Genomic DNA, 22,142 nt, shown 5'->3' with positions numbered 1-22,142 from the left:
AGTGTGTTAGAGAAGTGAAGAAAAGTGTGCAGGCAGGGTGGAGTGGGTGGAGAAAAGTGTTAGGAGTTATTTGTTATAGAAGGGTATCTGCAAGAGTAAAAGGGAAAGTTTATGGGACTGTGGTGAGACCTGTGATGATGTATAGTTTAGAGACAGGGGCGTTGACTAAAAGCTGGAGGTAGCAGAGCTAAAGCTGTTGAGGTTTTTGTTGGGAGTGATGAGGATGGACAGGATTAGACATATGTTTATTAGTGGGACTGCATATGTAGGACATTTTGCAGTCAAAGTAAGAGAGGCTCGATTGAGAGGGTTTGGACATGTGCAGAGGAGGGACATGGGGTATATCTGTAGGAGAATGCTGAGAATGGAGCCGCCAGAAAGGAGGAAAAGAGGAAGGCTAAGGAGGAGGTTTATGGATGTGGTGAGGGAAGACATGCAGGTAGTTGGTTTGAAAGAGGAAGATGTGGAGGACAGGGTAGTATAAAGACGGATGATCCACTGTGACAACCCCTAATGGGAGCAGCCGAAAGAAGAAAAGTTGGATTTAATGTTGTGAAGTCAGGTTAGTTTCTGTTCTCACTTATACTCACTGAGCAGATTTTTTTTTGCTATATTTATACTGGGTATGGCATCGCTTTGATTTAAAATGGCCTTAATCCTTCATGGCATGGATTCCACAAGGCATTTCTGTAAGGCTCTGGTTCATGCTGACATGATTGCTTAAAGCATTAACTCAACTCAAGCTGCAAATCTCCTGTTCTGCCACATCCCAAAGGTGTTTTATTGGATTCTGATCTGGTGACAGAGAAGGCCACTGAAGAACACATTGGTATTGAATTCACGGTCATTTTCATGAAAACCCTCTTTGTGACATAGTGTAAACTGACTTAAAAGTGCCAAGAAAACCATAGTCTCACTCTGACACCTGACAATAAGCTTTGTATATCCTTTTTAAAGAGCGTGATTACACATTTAGTACCTATTTGTTCTTACATCAACCGTCACTCTTCTGGGAACATGTTTTACCAAATTTTGGAGTGATTTGAGGTCATTCAGCCATAAGGAAGTCATTAAAATCAGGTACTGATGTAGGGTGAGGAGGCTTAGGATGCTGCCAGTGTTCTAGTCCATCCCAAAAGTGTTTAACAGCCACTCAAAAAAAAAAATAATAATAATAATACAGTAATCCCCCCACGATAAACGGACGCCATACCCATAATGCAATTTTATGTATATAGTACTGTACTGTTAACATTTTACTTCATTTTATAATTAATAATTATATTTTTTATTAATACATTTCATTATTTTAACATAAACACAATAACACAAAGTTATGTGGCAAATACAATTCCGCAATAAACCGGGGGTGCGAGCTTTGGGGGATTACTGTAATAATTATCACATTCAAAGACATTGTATACAATTGTGTGCCTCTAACTTTGTGGTAAAAGTTTGTGAAAGAACTATACGTGTGTGTGTCTGTGTCTGTGTGTGTATGCATATATGTGTGTGTGTGTGTGTGTGTGTGTGTGTGTGTGTGTGTGTGTGTGTGTATATATATATATATATATATATATATATATATATATATATATATATATATATATATATATATATATATATATATATATATTACACACACACACACATATATTCTAAAATTTGTCTATTTCATTTCTATAGTATTGCTCTTTGAGAAGATATACTAAATCCTTATTTTATTGCATTACTTAGCTATACGTTATATAGTCAACCCTGATAATTCGTGGTTTAAAACTTACCGGTTCTCATTTGGAACCTAACTAACAGCAAGTTGAGGATTATCTAAAATTTGCGGGGAAACTGTTTTCAGTAACAAATTTCATCATTTTTGAAACACAATATGGTATCAAATTGAGTTCCCTGGTGGTCTAGTGGTTAGAATGTGGCGCTCTCACCGCTGTGGCCCGGGTTCGATTAGGGTTGCACAATCCTTAGTGCCCGTCCCAAGCCCAGATAAATGGGGAGGGTTGCACTGCGGGGGTGCGTTTAGAATTCGCAGATTATCAGAAGTTCCGGGGGACCCACTATACTTTAATTTTACTTGTATACTTTTTATAATTAATATTTTAATTTTAAAAAATTAACTTTATACTGTTTCAATTTACACGTTGGACAGTTGTAAAAAGCATTTCACTATGTGTCGTACTCTGTATGAATGTGTATGTGACAAATACTATTTAAACAAGAACATATCAAACATCGAACATTTATGGAAAACATATATAGGTGTCTCAGGCTATAAGCACGCACAATCTCCGCTATTTCTTTTTTGTCTGTAAAATCGACAGAATTTCATTTGTGCGCGTATGAGGTAAATGCGACTTGATGAGTGGACAAGATTTTAGAGGGTTAAGCAGAAATGAAACCACCTCGTATACTTTCTGTGGTTTAATTTTGTCTGGCGGTTGCATATGAATTAATCACAAACTTTGTCGCATAGCTTCACCCAGCCAACAGGTTTGTGGCTTTTGATGAGCAAAATCTAAGCAAGGTATCATTTCTATATGAAATATGATGAGGCCTTTATAGTTACATTTAAAATCAGATTATATTCAACTTTACTGTCATGCAGTATTGCAGTTAGCAAGATAGCATTAAGTGATGAGAATCGAACTTATCTTTAGTTACTTTGTTACTTATCTAATCTAATGATCAGCAATTGCAATGCACAACATGTGTGTCAATAAATTAAACATTGTTATAATTGGCAAGCCACTGAGTTTTAAGCTTGTTATCACACAACAAACCTATAAAGTTGTGGGACTTTATTTGTCTCCTAATTGTTGCTTTTTACTTCAGCATTAACTATAATGATTGATTGTGTGACAGACTTTTGCTAAGTGCTGCTAGATTCTAGTTTCTTTCCTCTCTCTTTTTTTTTTTTACAGGGCATCACTCTAAAGATGAACGATCTGAATCATTGCATTGTAGCCCGTATTATGCATGGAGGAATGATCCACAGGCAAGGTATTGCTGTGTTCCACATAACAGCTATTACTATTTGAGGGCTTGTTGCTTGTTAATAACCACACTTTCGGGTTTTATGATAATTAATGTTTCGGTTTACACACACACACTTGGAAACAGTGGCAGATTTATGATCAATGCATATGTGTAAATTACAGGAACACTGCATGTGGGTGATGAAATTCGTGAGATTAATGGCATCAGTGTAGCCAATCAGACAGTGGAGCAGCTTCAGAAAATGCTGGTATGTGTAAAATGGATTGCTTTGGGTAGACATTTTTTTAATGCATTTTTTTTCTTTGGGTAAGAATTAATATGAAGATGACTCACATGTTACTCTTGTTTATTACAACAAGTGTAAAGGACCTGAAACTTTTTTTTCCCTAATATGCAGAGGGAGATGCGTGGGAGTATCACATTTAAGATTGTACCAAGTTATCGCAGCCAGTCCATATCTTGTGATGTAAGTGTCTCTGTACTACTACTACTAATAATAATAATAATAATAATAATTGGGTAACATTTTCATACAAAAAACATACAACTTGAGGTAAATTGTAGTCACATCCTCCTAGTTCTTCAAGCAAAATACAGTAAAAAATTATAGTTAAATGTAAATCTATCCTCCTGTCTATTCTAATAAAAAATGTAACCTCCTACAGAAGGACTCACCTGACCTGACCAGACATTCTCCTGCCAACGGTCATGCCAGTGTCACCAGCTCCATTTTGGCAAGTGATTCCTTTGGACTTTTGTTTCGATTTGATTTTTATGGTGTATACAGTTGGTGTGGATTCAGTATTCAGACCCCTTCATATTTTTGCTCACTTTTTGTTTTAGGATTCATTTAAAATGGATAAAAAATAAATTCTGTATTGACATGCACAAAATTTGTAACAAAGTAAATAAAAAAAATCCAAATCTTAAACTAAAATCTTTAAATTAGATATTTAGAACCTTTTTATTGAGTGCTTTTGGTTATTTAGGCAGTTTCTCTTATTGGCAGATAAGATAAGAAGGGAGTGTCTGCCAATTGTAGTTTTCAGGTCTTTCTGCAGATGTTCTGGGGGTTGAATGGGCCTCCCAAGGGCATTAAAATCCATTGTAGGGATAGCTTTAGACAAAATAAATATACATGTGATTTATTTCCTTTTCCAGATTTACAGTACTGTGTACAAAATTATACAGATGTAAAGAAATGTTGCAAAGTTTATGAATGAAACATTGTTAACACTGTCCAAAAGTCCTACATTAGTAAAAAAAAAAAAAAAATGCACATCTACAGTAAATTGTGTAAAGGAATAACATAATACTTACATAATAACTGTACATTTATACACTTATATCGTGGTGAATCAAGCAATTAAGTTTCTTGTCTTTTTTCCCCCATCTTTCATGTTTTTTTTCCTCAATATGGCATTCACTGTGATACCTTATACACAACAAGAAATGTTAGGGAAAACATTGTTTTTTCTGTATTATAAATTAGATACAGGGACAAAAATATATATCAATTTAAAATTACATTTATTACAAAATGTATGCAAAAACTAGGGGGCTGTAAATACTTTACAATTCCTATGTAGATTTTGTATCCAAGTAGCTTATTTATCATTGGCGTTAGTGAATCAGACATTGCTAACAGAAATATACTACTAGTGTTATACTAGTGTACTAATGGCTGGAAATGTTTTTAGGACTTGCCAGCAACCATCCAACCCAAAGGACGGCAGGTGAGCATTTTTATAATGGCCCTTTGTTGTCTTTATTGATTGCACTGCTCGTAACACTTTTACCTGATCATGTGAGTGTGTGTGGGTTAATGGGTTCTATGTGTTCAGACAAGCTTATGAGTGTGACAATGCTATGAATGTATGTTTAGCTTTAAGTAGTGAGGTTGACTAGTAAAGCTCAGCTACCAGCCAAATAATCACTGATCTGTCTCTTCTTTTACCTGGTGTACATATCTACCTTGAGTCCAGTCAGTGTGAGCTTTCTTATACTGTGTGACGTGTGTGTGTGTGTGCGCGTGTGCGTGTTTGTGTGCATGCATGATCCTTTGACCCCTTAGATCTCCAGACCTGCAATCAAGGATAAAATGTCCATGAAGGTATGTATCTTCAGAAGAGATCTGATTACCGTAGTCTTTCCCACTCGACGTTATTACAGTGAACACTATCTCACCCTGCTGGCTTTAACCATTTTTTTGCTTTTGTTGCACCCAGTTGCAACAGGTCTTTTTCATAAGGCTTTGCTTCTGTAGGTGTAGCTTATTGTATTTTATAGTCCCCATAAAAAGAAATGGGTTTTGCCCATCTTTATGCCTCAGTGGTATTGCCGTTCTCAGAGTCTGTTTGAAACAGGCATGCACCTTTGTGCTAGGGTTATTAAGGGTCTGTGTGTGTGTGTGTGTGTGTGTGTGTGTGTGTGTGTGTGCGTGTGTGACAATATGGCGTCATGACTGTTGTTTTATTGGCTATGATTGATAGCCTTTTAAATTGTTAACCTTTGTCCCCAGATATTCGTACGTGCACAGTTTGAGTATGACCCCGCCAAAGATGACCTCATCCCATGTAAAGAAGCGGGCATTCGCTTCCGGGTTGGTGACATAATCCAGATCATCAGTAAGGATGACCACAACTGGTGGCAGGGCAAGCTGGAGAACATGAAAAATGGTACAGCTGGACTCATTCCCTCCCCTGAGCTGCAGGAGTGGTGAGCGTCATATACTACATGTGATGTGATGTGTTGCGTATGTATCTGCACACAGCTTCCATGTAAACAGCATTTACACATTTACCTGGTATAAAATCTCCTAGGGAAGGATGCTAAAATCCAAAACATGCCTTACATTTCCGTCACTGTAAAAGTGCATTTAAAAAATTCAATTATTACAAACAGCCTATATATATTTGCAACTGTTTTAAAGATTAAGGATTTAATTTTTACGTGTTCGTGAGGTGAAATGGCCTCTTTTTTTTGTTAATTTCTTATAAATATGGATGTAGGATTTAATTTGACTTTTGACATTTTTACAACTTTTTATTTGAAAACCACATCGTTGAACATGATTGATCGGATCAGGCACTTTCTTCCATTGGTCCAAGGTCTAGTTCTAATGCTTACTCTGCACATTGCAGGTGGTTTTGGTGGTGGACAGGGGTCAAGAAGCTTATTGGTCTGAAGCTGTGAGGCACTGTGTGTTTTGACACCTCAATATCATATCCTGCATTAATTTTTTCAGCTATTTGTGCTTCATTAGCTTTTCTGTGGGAACGAACCAGCTAACCTCTGCTCCCTTGGAGCTGGTTGTCCTTCCTTAGACCACTTTTGATAGTTAATAACCAATATTTAGACTTGTCATATTATAGATGCTCTGACCCAGTTGGTGAGCCATCACAAATTGGCCTTGCTCAGTTCCTTGTGCATGCTAACTTTTCTCTGCTTTTAACACATCAACTTTGAGAACTGAATTTTCATTGCTGCCTAATAAATCCCAATTCTTGACAGGTGCCACGATAATGAGGTAGTCAGTGTTATTCACCTCACCTCTCAGTGGGTTTAATGTTATGGGTTTAATGTTATGGCTTATCTGTTTTCTGTTTTCTCATAATACAGCACACAATTAACAAGTTTGAGCTAGCTTGAAAATCATATTTCACAAGAAAAGATGCCTGGCAGACTATAGAGCATATAATCTGTTGCGTAGTCGTTGTGGAGATAAATATGCCAATTTTTTTAGAATTTGACAGACCCAAAAGATTACTAGACAACCATCACAGGTATTATTTGTTCTTGTGTACAAAAATCTGAAACATTTTTTGGGGAAAAGTATAGAATTGTATATAGAAAAAAGTTAAAATAGCCTGGTACACACCCTTTTAGAATTTGGAGTGTGACTGTGTTCAGAGTGAATCGATCACATTCAATCCTATGTTTAAGAGTAATTATAAGATAGCATTATTTTGATTAATCCTGAATAAAGAAGCTTGTTTTGTTAGATTTTTTTTTTCCTTGCATTTTCTTGGTTGCATTTGACTGCTAAAGCCATTGTTTTCAATTAACTTACTAAGAATGCATGGTATTTTACTTACTGAAAGGCCATGATTAGAAGAAAGGTATAAAAGAGTTTCCAGATCATAAGGTGTACAATGGAACACTAAAAAAGGCAATGATAGAAAGAATGGAGCAGCACCATGGCATCTCCAAGAAAAGGGTGCCCTTTCAAATCTTATAAATGTACAAGAAAAAGCTTACCGGGGAGGCTGCCAAAAGACCTACAGCAACAATGAGTATCTGACCAGTACTAATTATTCTCTGCATGTGACGACAACCTCTCGTCTCATATATGGGTGAAGGAAACCCTCTTTCAAAAAAAATTTTAATAAATCATCACCACCCAAAACCAGGTTGCAAATGTGTTATGGTCTTCTCCTTCTTTTAACTTCTCTTATTAGTGGTCACCACAGCAGATCATCCGTCTCTATAACCCTCTGTCCTCTACATCTGCCTCTTTCAACCCAACTACCTGCATGTCTTCTCTCACCACATCCATAAACCCTGACTCCTTCCTGGTGGCTTCATCCTCAGCATTCTTCTACTGATGTACCCCCTGTCCCTCCTCTGCACATGTCCAAACCATCCCAATCTCGCCTCCCTCACCTTGTCTCCAAAACGTCCTACATGCACTGTCCCTCTAATAAATTTGTTTTTAATCTTGTCCATCGTCGTCACTCCCAACAAAAACCTCAACATCTTCAGCTCTGCTACCTGCAGCTTCACCTCCTGTCTTTTACTTAATGCCACTGTCTCTAAACCATGCAATATCGCAGGTCTCATCACAGTTCACTCCTGTCACTCTTCTCCACTCACTCCACCCTGCCTGCACTCTTTTCTTTACTCTAACACACTCTCCATTACTTTGCACTGTTGACCCCAGGTACCTAAACTCCTTCACCTTCTCCACCTCTTCTCCCTGCAACCGCACCCTTCCACTGCCCTCCCTCTCATTCACACACATGTACATGTCTTACTTCTACTGACTTTCATTCCTCTTCTCTCCAGTCCTCCACCTCTCCAAGCTCTTCTCAACCTGCTCACCACAAATCACAATATTCTCTGCAAACATCATAGTCCATGGACAGGGTGGTGTATTAAAATAAAACTGTTTTTCAACAAAGTGTTAGTTTAGAGTTGTGCATGCTTATTTTACAAGGTTATTGCAGGTTTTTTTTTCTTTGAAATATTTTCAAAACAGATTATTTTTCCCCTTAGATTTCATTTGTCTTAACATTGAAGGTGGAAAAAGTTCTGACATGATTTATCTTTTTCTTTTTTTACAGGGGTGTGTAGACATTTGATATATTTTGTACCATTTATTGTTAGCTAATGATGCTTGTGCTTATATTATTTTATATTAGTTTATTTTGAGTCCCCCCCCATTGTTAAGGAATTATTTATCTTTAATTTATTGAAAGAATTTTAATGTTGCACTAATATTTTGCTAGTGTATTGTGATTTTATAACGCACAACATATGAAAAATATAAATATTGTCTCTTCTTGCATGAAGTTACCCAAGGTGTATAAGGTAACTGCGGTTGTATTATGTGTCTTAGGCGTGTGGCCTGCTTAGCGATGGAGAAAACCAAGCAGGAGCAGCAGGCCAGTTGTACCTGGTTTGGCAAGAAGAAGAAACAGTACAAAGACAAATACCTAGCTAAGCATAATGCAGGTAGGTCAAGATGAACTTAATTGGGCTAATGGGTTCAAAATAAATGGTTATTTTAGCAGCTGGAACATTCATGTACTATTCTTACACATGGGAATACTGAAAATAATCCAAATCATGATTTTTATATAAAGTAGGTTTTTATCCATCTTTTACACTTTTAAACTGAACATCAGTGTGATTTCATCTGCTACGGTTGCTATTGAAATAAAGATGCAAAAGTGTGGCTGCAAAAATAAAAATCGTTTAGAATCTTTACAATTTTTACCCAAACAATCATTTATTAGCCATTAGAAACATTTGGTAACTATAGCAGGGCTTCAAGGCCCATCACCATACTGCCATTATCATTATCCTTAATTCTGTTTTTTTACAGGGGCAATGCATGACCCCTGCTTACAAGCTAAAATATGCATAGAACAGAATTATACTAATGTTTGACAGAAATATTTTCTTTCTTAGAATATTCTAATATGCTGTTTGGTATGTAACTATAGAGAAACTCTGGTAGATATGAAAACTGGTAAACTTGCTGGGTAACTTATTCAAGAAATATACTTTTTTTAATGCAGCAGGTTTAAAAAGTATTCAGACCCCTTTAGTTTTGCACACTTTATTTTGATTTAGATTTCACGAAAAAAAAAAAGGGACTGACTTTTCATTTTTTTAAATTTTGCTAACAATCTATAATGGGTAAACACAGAATAGCAATATGATGATAAAAACAATTACTAAAATCTTTTAGTATTCCACCTAAGTGTTCCACCTAAGTGTTCAGACTCTTTGCTAACACACATCAATTGAGCTTAGGTGCATTCTGTTTGCTTTTTCCGTGATGTTTCTGGAGTTTGATTGGAGTCCAGCTATGGCAAATTAAATTAACTTATTGGACAAGATTGAGAAAAATACAAAGGTGTGTGTAAAAATTCCCTTAATTAAATGCAAGATCAAAGAAAAAGTCATGAAACATTCATTTGACATTGTTTCATGTTGAAACAAATTCTGCATATATATATATATATATAATATATATATATATATAATGTTAGCTGCACATTCATGCTGTGAAACTTCTGTATGGCTCAATAAATCCCCAATTGGATTCAGGTTTGCTGACTCATGAAACCACTGAACCTACACTGAACTCATTATGTTGATGAAACCAGATTGAGATAACTTCTCCTTTGTGACAAAAAGCATATATTACTCTGCTCTCAACAATACTCTCAAAAGGCATTTGTGAAGTGTTAGCTAAGTTTTAACTCCTAATTCCTGTTCGTGCCTGAAAAAAGCATGGAACCTAACTTCTTTTGCAGGAGGGAAAAATATTTTGGGGTTCGGGGTTACATGGGTCACCTCATAAAATACCCTTATAAAAAAATAAAAATATAACCGTTTTGAACATGTAAATAATATTTACCTAGTTAATTTTGTAATGTTTGTTTAAATTAGCATTAATGACTACAAAACACACCGAGAACAATATAGTTTGAATAAATTGTTCTAACATCTTGATGACTTTTGCTTGTAGAGCAACGTTATACTTTCTTGCCACACGTTGCTGTCAGTAGCCAGACACACAGCACAGGCCTAATCCAACCTCACTCTCCACTGATTAACCATAACATTAAAACCACCTTTTTAATATTGTGTGGATTCCTGTTTTTGTTACCAAAGCAGCTCTGACCCTTTGAGGCTGGTACATGAGCAGCATATCCTGTATGTCCTGTAAAGTTATAAGATAAGGCCTCCATGCATCTGACCTTAGAGTACATCCCGCAGATGCGTTTATTATGAAAAAGCATGTAAACATCCTGAATTATTTGTAATGTTCCTCAAACAATTCCTGAACAATACTAAAAAAAACCTCTTAAATTCATGTCAATATTCAAATGTTTCACTCAAGTTGTCAAAAATTTAATTTGTCAATTGTTGTAGTAGATAAAAAAAGAATGTAAAATATATAAGAAAATTTCACTAGTTGAGGCTTTTGTATCCCACTGTGTAAAAATACTCTGATCAGCTATAACATTAAAACCACCTGTTGGCTCAGAATAGATGCTCTAACCTCACACATCAATGAGCCTTGGGTTTCCATGAGCCTTTTGCTAGTTCACTGGTTGTCCGTGGGACACTTTATGTAGGCTTTGACCACAAAATACCGAGGGCACCTAACAAAATCTGCTACCTTGCCAATTTCTGATGCAATTGTCTAGCCATCACATTATGGCCAATTTCCAAGTTGGTCAGATCCATATTCACATCAACTTTGATAGTTGATTATTCACTTGCTGCCCTATACTGTAAATCCCACTCCTTGACATGTTCTACTGTAATAAGATGATGAATTTTTTTTATTTCACCCTTCAGTGGTTTAAATGGTGTGTGTGTGTGTGTGTGTGGGCACATACTCTGTGTGTATGGTTTTCATCGAGTATGAATCAAAAGATAAATATAATACAATAGCTAGAATTTTATTTTCTGATATTTACATCTTAATGTGTTAAACAATTAAAAACATGGCACATTTAGTTTTTACCCATTCATTTTTCAATTGATCAGAAATATTAGAAATCTCTCCAACAGTCTTCATGGGCAGGAAAAATTATATACAAAATTTAAAGAAGACTTTAAGAAATATAGAGGCTATGCCACAATAGCCTCTATTAACAACTATTAACAGTAGAGGTCAGCACCGATAGTCGATTGCTGGAATTATGGGCTTTCTGCAAAAATCCATACCGATAGTTTTTCCGGCTTCCAGTTTGCTGTCATTATGAGAGTGGCCTCTAGAGGCAAATGACTGATGCCACGTGCTGTTTATATTTATTATTGATCATTTATTCATTTAATAATTATACTTATTTATTGATATATTTATTTATTTTAACACATTATGATTCAGTACTGTTTTTTATATTTAAAATTTTTGTAATAAAGTTCAGTACTATTTTACATGGGGTGTTTTTTATCCAGTATCCATTTAAAAACAACTATTGGTTGATCAATCTGTTATAGGCAAGTATGATCCAACCCAACTATCAGTATCAGTCAAATCGGTCAACCTCTAATCAGCAGTAAGAATCTGAAGGTCAGATTAGAGATCACACAGAAATACCGAGAGTAAAAGTTAATCCTTGTTTTTGATAGCTTATACCCAAGTTATAGTGAGGTGAAAGTGTGTTGAAATTGGTAGTGGTAGCAGTAGAAATAATTGAAAAGTCTACAGAAGCATTATCTACTAATATTTGAAGAAAAAAACAACCAAAGTTTGAGCGCTATTTACTTTGTGTAGTTTTTGTTCAGTGCTTTCGCTCACATAAAAATTGGGTGATCTGCCACCAATGGTGCTATGTTCTTAAGTTATTTAGCACGTGTAGATGCAGACAGAAAATTAATTCTGGATTTCTGATTTATCAATTCATATTCATCTTTTGTTCTGAAACCCAATTGGGGGTTGTCAGTGTATAGCAAAGACAAAAGAACAGACCTTGTTTTCTTGTTAATTGTTTGATTCGACTGAATGTGCATGGCTTTGTGCTGTCCTATCCAGCAGTGTGCTATTGTCTGTTTTCTTTGCGCCTGCAAATACAGCAGCAGGCAATGTTGCTATGGCAGCTCAGTTATGGTGTCTGTTTAACCAATTTTGATGCCCCACTCCTTTTACCTTGTCCATTTTTCATGCTTTCTCTCCCTAATGGCCCTCTTGCATGTAAGTACAACAGACTAATGCCTCCATTTTTGTTTTAATTTTTATTTGTAATTTTAACATAATTGTTCAGTAATTTTAAAGGGAAAACAGGTGTGGACACATCATAACTATTATCTAGACCAAAAAAGCTGCAGTGTTCCGTCTAGTGATAATAGTATTATGGTTGCACCACTCTGGAGTGCATTAAATGTAATTGTTAGACCTACTCATCCCCTAAATATAAAGCTAATTTCCCTGAGAGTGATTTGTCCACCCCTGTGGACCCATGTCACAGGTAAGACAACAATGCAGTGTGTTTATTATTCCCCACCCTTTTTATTCCTCTGTAGTCTGTGTTGTAATGTTTTATTTTATCATAGCAATCAAAAGGATGCTGAAAGCAGTAACCACATTTTCTTACAGGAATGCATGTTTTTTCTCCTCATTCAGCATCTATTATATACAGAAAATACATACATATTACTTTGTTTAGCTCTCATGTATAAATACTCATGTAGAATGCATGTTTATGATGACATTTTAAGATACCCATCTCCAGACCTCATATATTTTCTTTTTTTTTTTTTTTTTAAAGGTATAGATGTGCTCTAGAAGTAATAAGTCTCGAAATAAAAAGCTCTAGGGTTAGGCTCTTTTGGACAGATCCTATATTTTCTGAAATAATGCATATTCACTGCCTACCACATCACGTTTCCGTTATTTGATACGGTTAATGAATTGAATTTAGCAGGATAATTGAATATTGAAAATGTAACATTTTGTAAATCAATTCAGATTATATAACATTCTCGGCCTAAAATACATTATTGGAGTGTTGCGGAAAATAGAGCACAATCTATCAATCATACTATTACAGTCTATTTTGCAATCTAATACAAACCCCAATACTTGTATGGGGGTATGGGGGGTGGGTTGTTCTCTTTTGAGCCAGATGCTTTGAATCCACACAGAAAAGGATTTTTTTTATTTATTTGACATCCAGGCTTATTGCCTAACTGCTTCAACATTGTTTCACACAGTCCTACGTCTTCTCACCTCTCCGTTCTCCTCTAGTGTTCGACCAACTAGATCTTGTCACGTATGAAGAAGTTGTCAAGTTGCCTGCTTTCAAGAGAAAAACACTGGTCTTATTAGGTATGTGGCTGTATAGCATTTTCTGTAGGTATTGCTGGATTCTTTGTCCTCCTTCTATAACCTGTTTCTTTCTGCAGGAGCCCATGGTGTTGGCAGACGACATATAAAGAATACACTTATCGCAAAGCACCCAAACAGATTTGCTTATCCCATCCCACGTAAGTCACATACTATAGATAATACCTACCAAATATTTGCTGGATGACTTCGCTATCAGTAGCAAGCAAAGAAATATAGTGCTTTTTGTAAAGTTAAGGATTGTATAGTGATGCACAGCTAAATTTTTCAGCTTTCATGCTCATAAGGACAGATTACAAAATGAAAGGTATTTAACTGAGTTAAAAAAAAAAGATAGATCATATTATGTATCCTGAATTAATAGTAAACAATAGCTAATATACAGTATAGCACAGTAGAGTGTAAAGATTTGTGGCTGCAGCCATATAAATCATTAGGTGTTTGATGTACTCTTAAGTGCTGTTCCTCTACACTTTCTTAGACACAACCAGACCCCCTAAAAAGGATGAGGAAAATGGTAAGAATTACTACTTTGTGTCACATGACCAGATGATGCAGGACATCTCAAACAACGAGTACCTGGAGTATGGGAGCCATGAGGATGCGATGTATGGTACACGTCTGGAAACCATTCGAAAGATTCACGAGCAGGGCATGATCTCCATTCTGGATGTAGAGCCACAGGTCCCAGACAAATCCGTATCTGATTGTACTGTTCATTATGTTGCTTTGGCTGTGTTACTGATGATTCTGTTCTTTTTGACAGGCACTGAAAGTGTTGCGGACAGCTGAATTTGCTCCCTATGTTGTTTTTATCGCTGCTCCAACTGTCACCCCTGGTATGAATGAGGTGAGCATGATTTTCCTCTAATAACTCACATAAATAATACATATCTTATTTTTTTTTTTTTTTTTTACATTTGACAGTTAGCTCACATTTCTCGTTTGAGCTTGTTTACCTTCTTTTCTTTAATTTCAGTTATGTTTCATGTCTGCTTTTAGCTGCATTAAGTCTTTCAATATTTTTTTTATTATTTCTATTATAATTTATTTTTTTCTAATCTCAAAGTTCTGTACTTCTTTGTGGCTCATTGCATGCTGCATGTCTGTCATTTTGCATGTTGTTTCTATATGACTCTTTTCCTTGCCATTTCTCGTCACTGCACTCAGCTTCCAAGGTGGTGCAGGAAACTGCCTGTAAGTACATGACCTGTAGGGTTTATGCCAGTAATTACAACTAAGTCTCTCTAAATCAAATGTCTTCATGCTTATGCACAAAGATCCATAGTGGCACCAGGCTTTTATTTCAGTCAGAGGGGAGGCACTGATGACTAAGATAAACTGATTAAATGAGCAGAAACAAGTATGGCTTCGACTTGTTTGGAATGAAAGCCTGCAACCACACCAGCCTTTTGAGGATAAGAATGATGACCCCTGATTTCCCACCAATATGCATAGGTCATGGCTCGTGTTTGTACTATTTACAATTGAGTTCAAAAGTTTGCCTGCTTCAATTTGCCCTATGGATGTTGAATTATTTCCTTTTGTGCAAAGAAAGAGCATTAAATCCCAACAATGCATCAAATACCAGAGTCAGCTGTATCTGGGAGTTCAGGAGAGCAACATTGGCCATGTTCTTTGAGGAGCAGGGATGTCCTAATCTTAATCACAGCAAAACTAGACAATCATTGGTGTTTGGGAGCTCACACTAAGAAGGCGGCAAGTCCTTTGAGTGGGTTCTTCTGTCCTGTAATGCAAAATGAACAGCAATTCAAAAATGTGTGGTTGGCTGGCTTCAATGGTCTTGGATGGAGAAATTGCTTCACCCTCCCTGGTTGGCAGCTGTTGCATGATAGGAAACTCTGACTGGTTTATGGGGAAATTAGGGATTTTATTTTGTTGTTGTAAAATAAAAGTGCATATTCTTTATTCTATTCAAAAACTATTGGCAAACTTTTGTCCACAATTGTAATGTAATGTAATTGTAATGTTTTATCTGTGCCCCTGCAATCAATGGAAAAAAAAAGTTAAATCTGTGCAAAAGTAACGTCCAGGATTTCCAGGAAATGTTTTTCAGAATAAGGTTAATCCAGAGCTAACAAAATGAACTATAATCAGGTGTTTTTATTATTTTATTTTATCACTAAGCATTACAGAATAATATTTAGAACATAGAATTTCATACAGAGTTTGTCACTGGCGATATTTGCATTATGCTTTCGTCCAAGCACTAACACAAGTTATGGCAATTCAAACCTTGGCTCATCATCATTAATGATGATTAGATTTTAATAAATGTTTGAAATCTGAATTATAGCAATAAAACATTGAATTTTATTTAACTTGTTCAAAATTACATTATTTCACTGTTACTAAAGTACTTTGCTTGTAGCAATGGACAGTTTGGCTCATTATGATTAATGATTATATCATATCCATATCCTGTCTTATGTAACACAGGCCAAGGTCAAACTCCATCACAAAACACAAGCAAGCTTTCTGCATGTAACTCTGTATACGCTTGGCTCATTCTGGTTCTTCTTCCCCTCCTTTCCTGAATCAGGACGAGTCTCTGCAAAGGCTGCAGAAAGAATCCGAGGCCCTGCAGAAATCCTATGCGCACTACTTCGACATGACCATCATCAACAACGAGATCGATGAAACCATCCGGCTACTGGAGGAGGCCATTGATGTAGTGTCTACCACCGCTCAGTGGGTGCCTGTATCTTGGGTCTACTAGCATCTCCTATAGGCCACAGTTTTACACCAGTGTGGCCAGGCTATTCCTCTTCCTCAAAAGAAAAAGAAAAGAAAAAAGAACCACACACATTAATTTCGAACAGACTCACAAACCACTAGTCCATGTGTTGATATCATCGAGACCCTCCTGTGGGACTGCAAAAGCATAGTGCTGTACATATCGAAACATATAAATATATAAATATTAATATAAAAAGAATAAATATGGTCCTGTACTTATAGCTAGGGGTTGGACATTTTGTACTTTGTTTTTCGGAATGAAAGAGACGGCATCTCAGAGCAATGACGAGCACAGTAATCAGTCAGTGATTGGGTGTGGGTTGTTGAATGACAGGAGGGTTTGAGAGGATGAGTCCATACACAGATTAAATACTGTAATTGGGCACAGCCTGATCGGGCAGAAGAGAAACCTTGTTCCTTGTCTCACCCCACCGGTCTAACTCAGTTTAATGTCACATTTCCTGGACATGTTCACAGTGGCTTGTCCATGGGCAGTTGATAAGCACAGTTGGCTTGAGTGCGCCAAAATTCTATATAATTTATTTTTAAAGGGTACTTGACTGAACATGTTGGAAGTTTGGTAACTTTAGCCTGTGCTGGTCTCTTACCCTTTCCTGTTACTTCCTCTGTTTGTTTAGCACTCTTAATTTGCACAATGGACAATAGAGGGGATGGGTGCTCTCTCTCTCTCTCTCTCTCTCTCTCTCTCTCTCGCGCTCTCTCTCTCTCTCTCTCTCTCTCTCTCTCTCTCTCTCTCTCTCTCTCTCTCTCTCTCTCTCTTTTCAATTTCTTCTTGTTTTTATTTCTCCGAGTGAAAAATTCCGAATGGTTCAAGAGTGCAGTGTGTTTGGTGTTACCAGTATCATACTTCTCTCATCTCCTAAAAAAGAAAAACAACAAAAAAGTAAGTAAAAAAAAAAATGATGGGGGAAACAGACACCTATGCACATCCTTGTAACTCTGGAACACTGGTAAACCCTCTGAGTGGACAACCTTTTTCATGGCCTGTCAAGTGATGTGTTTGTAAATTTTGTCTGAATTTTATTTGTCTTGTGGGTTGGGTGGGTGGGGGGTGATAAGAATTTCCTGGATCTGCCATTCCAGAAATGTGGTGTCTTAAGAGTATTATTGTTTTATGTTTCTCCCAGAAAGATTGAGACCGAGGGGATTTTATTGTGTCTACCTGTTTCACTGGTACATGCGTTCTTCTTAAATGGAAGAATTGTTGTGTGCATAGACATAAATGAATTCAGTGTGACAGACTTTTCATTTCATATCTCCCTTGTGTAAATTTCTCTGAAAATAAGTTACTCCTCAGTATGGCTTTTGTAAATAGATTTCATGTGTTGGGGAAAAAGTAAACTGCCTTTGAATTCATGCAAAATTTGTTATTTATTGTCTCTTCTTACAATATTAAAACAAGTCATTTTATCTTGCAAGAGCAATGTCGGTATAGCATCAGTATCAGTCTGGAATCAATGCCACGGTACATACCCTATAAATGCCCTAGTAACCAGGTTGGTATTCTATTGAAATATTGATTAATCAACTCAGTCAGAATATCTGTATGTTTTGAAATTTCAGTTTATGAAAACAAATGGTGACATATTTCCATAAAGTTTTGGTGATCTATATTAAATTATTGTATAAATAAAAAAACTTCCATGTAAAAAGAAATGTGAAAGAGAGAGTCTTGTCAAATTAACCTCTTTGAGGTACACAAACATTTTGGTTCAGATGCTAAATGTAAGAGAGCATGAAAATTTTTTTCCCCCGTAGTCAATATTTTCAGTAATCAACTTGATTTTGATACCTCAGTATTTAAGATGTTGGACTATGGATTGTAACATCAAACTCCTGTGCTGTTGTGCAAGGCCCTACCCCTGAACTGTTCAGTTGTATAAATTAGACAATTGTAAGTCACTCTTTATAAGCGTGTCTGCTAAGTGCCATTAATGTAAGTTAACAATATCAATCTTGCAGCGTTCTCCTATAGGAAGCCTGTCTGTAGATAATGTACTACTGCTATCTTTCACAAAATTCTTTTTAATTACTAAACACAAGTATTATTTTGGTTTGCTTATTTATACTAAGAATAATAAATACTTCAGTAAAATTAAAAGAAAATAAACATACTTTTTACACTTCACATTGTATCTATAAAGTACAAGCAACAATTTTCAAGACTTTTTCTTTTATCCTGCCAATACCTGTCTATATACCAGTTAATTGGGCACAGCTCATCATCCAGTCAGGTTCAGCAATGTAGAAAAAAACAAACTAAACTGCTGGTAAAGTTGAGTATGAACATGCCTCCATGTACCTCAGTATAAATCTGCTATAGCAAGTGACGACCTATAAAAAATAATTTTTATTTTAGCCCAAAATAGGATGAAGTCCGCATGTTGTAGTAGTTTTTGTCAATTTGCAAATCCTATGCTATATTTTTCCAAAGTTTGCCTCTGTTTAATGCCAGGATCAACTAGCATCAATGTTATGTGGAAATAAGAGTACACCACCTTTGAAATTTGTAGTTTTAAATATCAGGAAAGAATAATTTTGTAGGTCTTAAAATGAAATACAATCTCAGAGAAACAACACCTGACATAATGTCAGGTGTTGTTCCTCTGAGGTTGTATTTTATTTTAATTTCATTTTATTTAATTTCATTTCGAGACCATGTGTCTTTTTTATATTTTTTTTGCTTGAAGTAATTGTGTTTTGTATGATTTTAACAGTCTCTCACATTGTTATGGAGGAATTCTGGAGGAATTTCTAATGTTGCTTCAGTAAAGTGTGGTTTGTGGGCATTTATGTTCACACAGCTCTCTTATGGTTCTACAACAGCATTTCAGTCAGATTGAGGTCCTGAGTTTGACTGGGCCATTGCAACATCTTAATTCTGGTCCTTTTCAGCCATTCTGTTGTAGATATGCTGGTGTTCATTGGATTGTTGTCCTGTTGCATGGCCTCACATTTAACTCTGTTTGGTTCTTATGTTACTTATGTTTTGTACTTTGTCCACCCCTAGTGAATGCATACATATTTTTGAACATAACATATATTAGTAAAGTGTAATAGGGCACTCCGCGGCAAAAGAAAATGATCTAATGGCTCATGTTCTAAAAGATCAAAATATCATTGTGTAGAAAATCAAAAGTCATTCTAACACTTTTTGAGTGGATTGTGTGGTCCATATATAGTCACAGTCCAGCTCAGTCTCTGCTTCGTGACATACTGTAGTCACGAAATATACTGTGTCACCGAGGACGACTGAGGATGTAATGCATTTCAATACGAAGTATTTTTTGGTGCCTCTGCCAAAATTTCTCTTTCTGTCAATGGATACCACAGATGCTGTATTTTTATTTTTATATATATATTTTTGTTTGTTATAGATTTTTTTTTATCTTCAAACACTATTACTCAAGATTTAAACAGGAGATTTCATCCTTGTTTTTACTGCTTCATATTCGGTAAGCTACTCGCCATTATAAACCATCGTCAGTGGTTCCTTCCAGTCAAAATACATTAAATATATTCTCCTGGTTAATTAAGGAGTTAATTAGTGACACACATTTATTACACTATATCTCTTACCCTTACCATATATTCTTTGCCTTATTCTCTAAAAAAAAAAAAAAAAAGCTGAAAAAAGATTAACCTTTGCATTTCTGTCAACACTACCCATGATCCTCTGTCTCCGTTGCTATGGAGACGGAGCCTGACTGAGGCAGTTGTGCTGAGTGACATGAAAAATTTCCACTTGAACTAAGAGACCTAAACCTGTTCCAGCATGTCAATGCCTCCGTGCAAGTGAGCTCCATTAGCATACAGGTGCATCTCAATGAATTAGAATATCATTAAAAAGTTTATTTATTTTAGTAATTCAATACAAAAAGTGAAACTCGTATATTATATAGATTCATCACACACAGACTCATATATTTCAAGTGTTTATTTCTTTTAATTTTGATGATTTGGACTCACATTTAACAAAAACCCTCCAATTCATTATCTAAAACAAATTTGAATACTTCATAAGACCAATAAAAAAACAACATTTTTAGTGAATTGTTGACCTTCTGGAAAGTATGTTCATTTACTGTATATGTACTCAATACTTGGTAGAGGCTCCTTTTGCTTTAATTACTGCCTGAATTCAGCATGGCATGGAGGTGATCAGTCTGTGGCACTGCTGAGGTGGTATGGAAGCCCAGGTTTCTTTGACAGTGGCCTTCAGCTCATCTGCATATTTTGGTCTCTGTTTCTCATTTTCCTCTTGACAATAACCCATAGATTCTCTATGGGGTTCAGGCCAGTCAATCACACCAGCACCATGGTCATTTAACCAACTTTTGGTGCTTTTGGCAGTGTGGGCAGGTGCCAAATCCTGCTGGAAAATTAAATCAGCATCTCCATAAAACTAGTCAGCAGAGAGAAGCATGAAGTGTTCTAAAACTTTCTGGTAGATGGCTGTGCTGACCTTGGACTTGATAAAACACAGTGGAGCAACACCAGCAGATCACATGACTCCCCAAACCACCACTGACTGTGCAAACTTTACACTGGACCTGAAACCACTTGGATTCTGTGCCTCTCCTCTCTTCTTCCAGACTCTGCGACCAAAATTTTCTTTCCTTTTATCTGAAAAGACGACTTTGTCCCACTGAGCAACAGTCCAGTCCTTTTTGTCTTTTGCCCAGATAAGACACCTCCGATGTTGTATCTGGTTCAGGAATGGCTTGACACAAGTAATGCGTCAGTTGTTTTCCCTGAGCATTAAATGGTCTGAAAGAAAATTTGCTAAGAAACCCACTGGCTGGTGTCCTTTCTTTCTGCCATTCTGTAGACATCTTTGTGCTCTGGAACACTAAACTGCTGGAGGTCCTCTGCTGATAAAGGTAGCCACACTTCTTGATAAATGTATCTTGTGTATTTCATTTGTAACATCTAGCTGTGTAATCATTATGAAAATCAATTTAAAAAAACTATCCACATATTGAAATATGCATTTTTCCCCCATCTTAGGTTATTAACAGAACATTATGAGCACTACAAGCACTGATAAAATCAGAATTTAGGAACATTTGACTTTTACCACAATAGCATAGTTATCTAGAAGACAATGAAATTTATGGTCAAAATTATTGACCCCAAAAGGAGTGGATCTTTCAATATACTTTCGATATACTATATTTCAAGGATCTTCTCTGCTCTGGCCGAGGTATTGGAATGAACTTCCCCTAGATGTTCGTGCAGCAGAGTCCCTGGTTATCTTCAAGCAACAATTGAAGATCTACCTCTTCCTGAAACAATTAAATTAGCACTTTCCAAGTTTGCTTTGTAGAATTCAAGTTATATTTATATTATGTTCGTAATCTGGTGTACCAGTGTAGATTTATTCATTGCTAGAGACTCAAAGCATTTTTGTACGTTGCTCTGGATAAGGGTGTCTGCTCAATGCCCCAAATGTAAATGTAAATCTTTCATTCCCTGTTTGCAACACTACCATTACAGTAAGCATGCCCCCAAGGCATATGAACTTATGGACCATAAACCAATGGTTTTTTAATTAATGGTCCTGTTGACAGGTTCGGTGGTTATGTGATGTGGATGAAGGTGTGTAATGCAAACAACCACCACAGAGTAAATGTAATCTCTCTCCCTCTTTCTCTCACATATATATATATATATATATATATATATATATATATATATATAGAGAGAGAGAGAGAGAGAGAGAGAGAGAGAGAGAGAGAGAGAGAGAGAGAGT

General features: G+C 36.3%; 1 protein-coding gene across 8 annotated transcripts in view; it reads left to right on the top strand.

The window, feature by feature from the left end:
• caskb (calcium/calmodulin-dependent serine protein kinase b) overlaps positions 1 to 17,750 on the top strand; it is a 56,745-nt gene extending 38,995 nt beyond the window's left edge. For 3 of the 8 annotated variants that reach the window (XM_046836158.1, XM_046836084.1, XM_046836367.1), the window contains 14 exons: positions 2,934 to 3,012; positions 3,171 to 3,256; positions 3,407 to 3,475; positions 3,675 to 3,743; positions 4,710 to 4,745; positions 5,084 to 5,122; positions 5,531 to 5,727; positions 8,630 to 8,745; positions 13,508 to 13,588; positions 13,666 to 13,746; positions 14,088 to 14,290; positions 14,373 to 14,456; positions 14,777 to 14,803; positions 16,170 to 17,750. In XM_046836158.1, the coding sequence (XP_046692114.1) occupies positions 2,934 to 3,012; positions 3,171 to 3,256; positions 3,407 to 3,475; positions 3,675 to 3,743; positions 4,710 to 4,745; positions 5,084 to 5,122; positions 5,531 to 5,727; positions 8,630 to 8,745; positions 13,508 to 13,588; positions 13,666 to 13,746; positions 14,088 to 14,290; positions 14,373 to 14,456; positions 14,777 to 14,803; positions 16,170 to 16,346 (1,344 nt within the window). In that variant the 3' untranslated portion in view covers positions 16,347 to 17,750. The remainder of the gene's footprint in view (positions 1 to 2,933; positions 3,013 to 3,170; positions 3,257 to 3,406; positions 3,476 to 3,674; positions 3,744 to 4,709; positions 4,746 to 5,083; positions 5,123 to 5,530; positions 5,728 to 8,629; positions 8,746 to 13,507; positions 13,589 to 13,665; positions 13,747 to 14,087; positions 14,291 to 14,372; positions 14,457 to 14,776; positions 14,804 to 16,169) is intronic. The other 5 variants (XM_046836532.1, XM_046836288.1, XM_046836446.1 and 2 more) reach the window with 3 other exon arrangements.
• The last annotated feature ends 4,392 nt before the right edge of the window (positions 17,751 to 22,142 follow it).

Source organism: Silurus meridionalis, chromosome 1, assembly GCF_014805685.1.
Source record: "Silurus meridionalis isolate SWU-2019-XX chromosome 1, ASM1480568v1, whole genome shotgun sequence".
NCBI classification, from domain to species: Eukaryota; Metazoa; Chordata; class Actinopteri; order Siluriformes; family Siluridae; genus Silurus; species Silurus meridionalis.
This window is presented reverse-complemented; position numbering and strand designations above follow the sequence as displayed.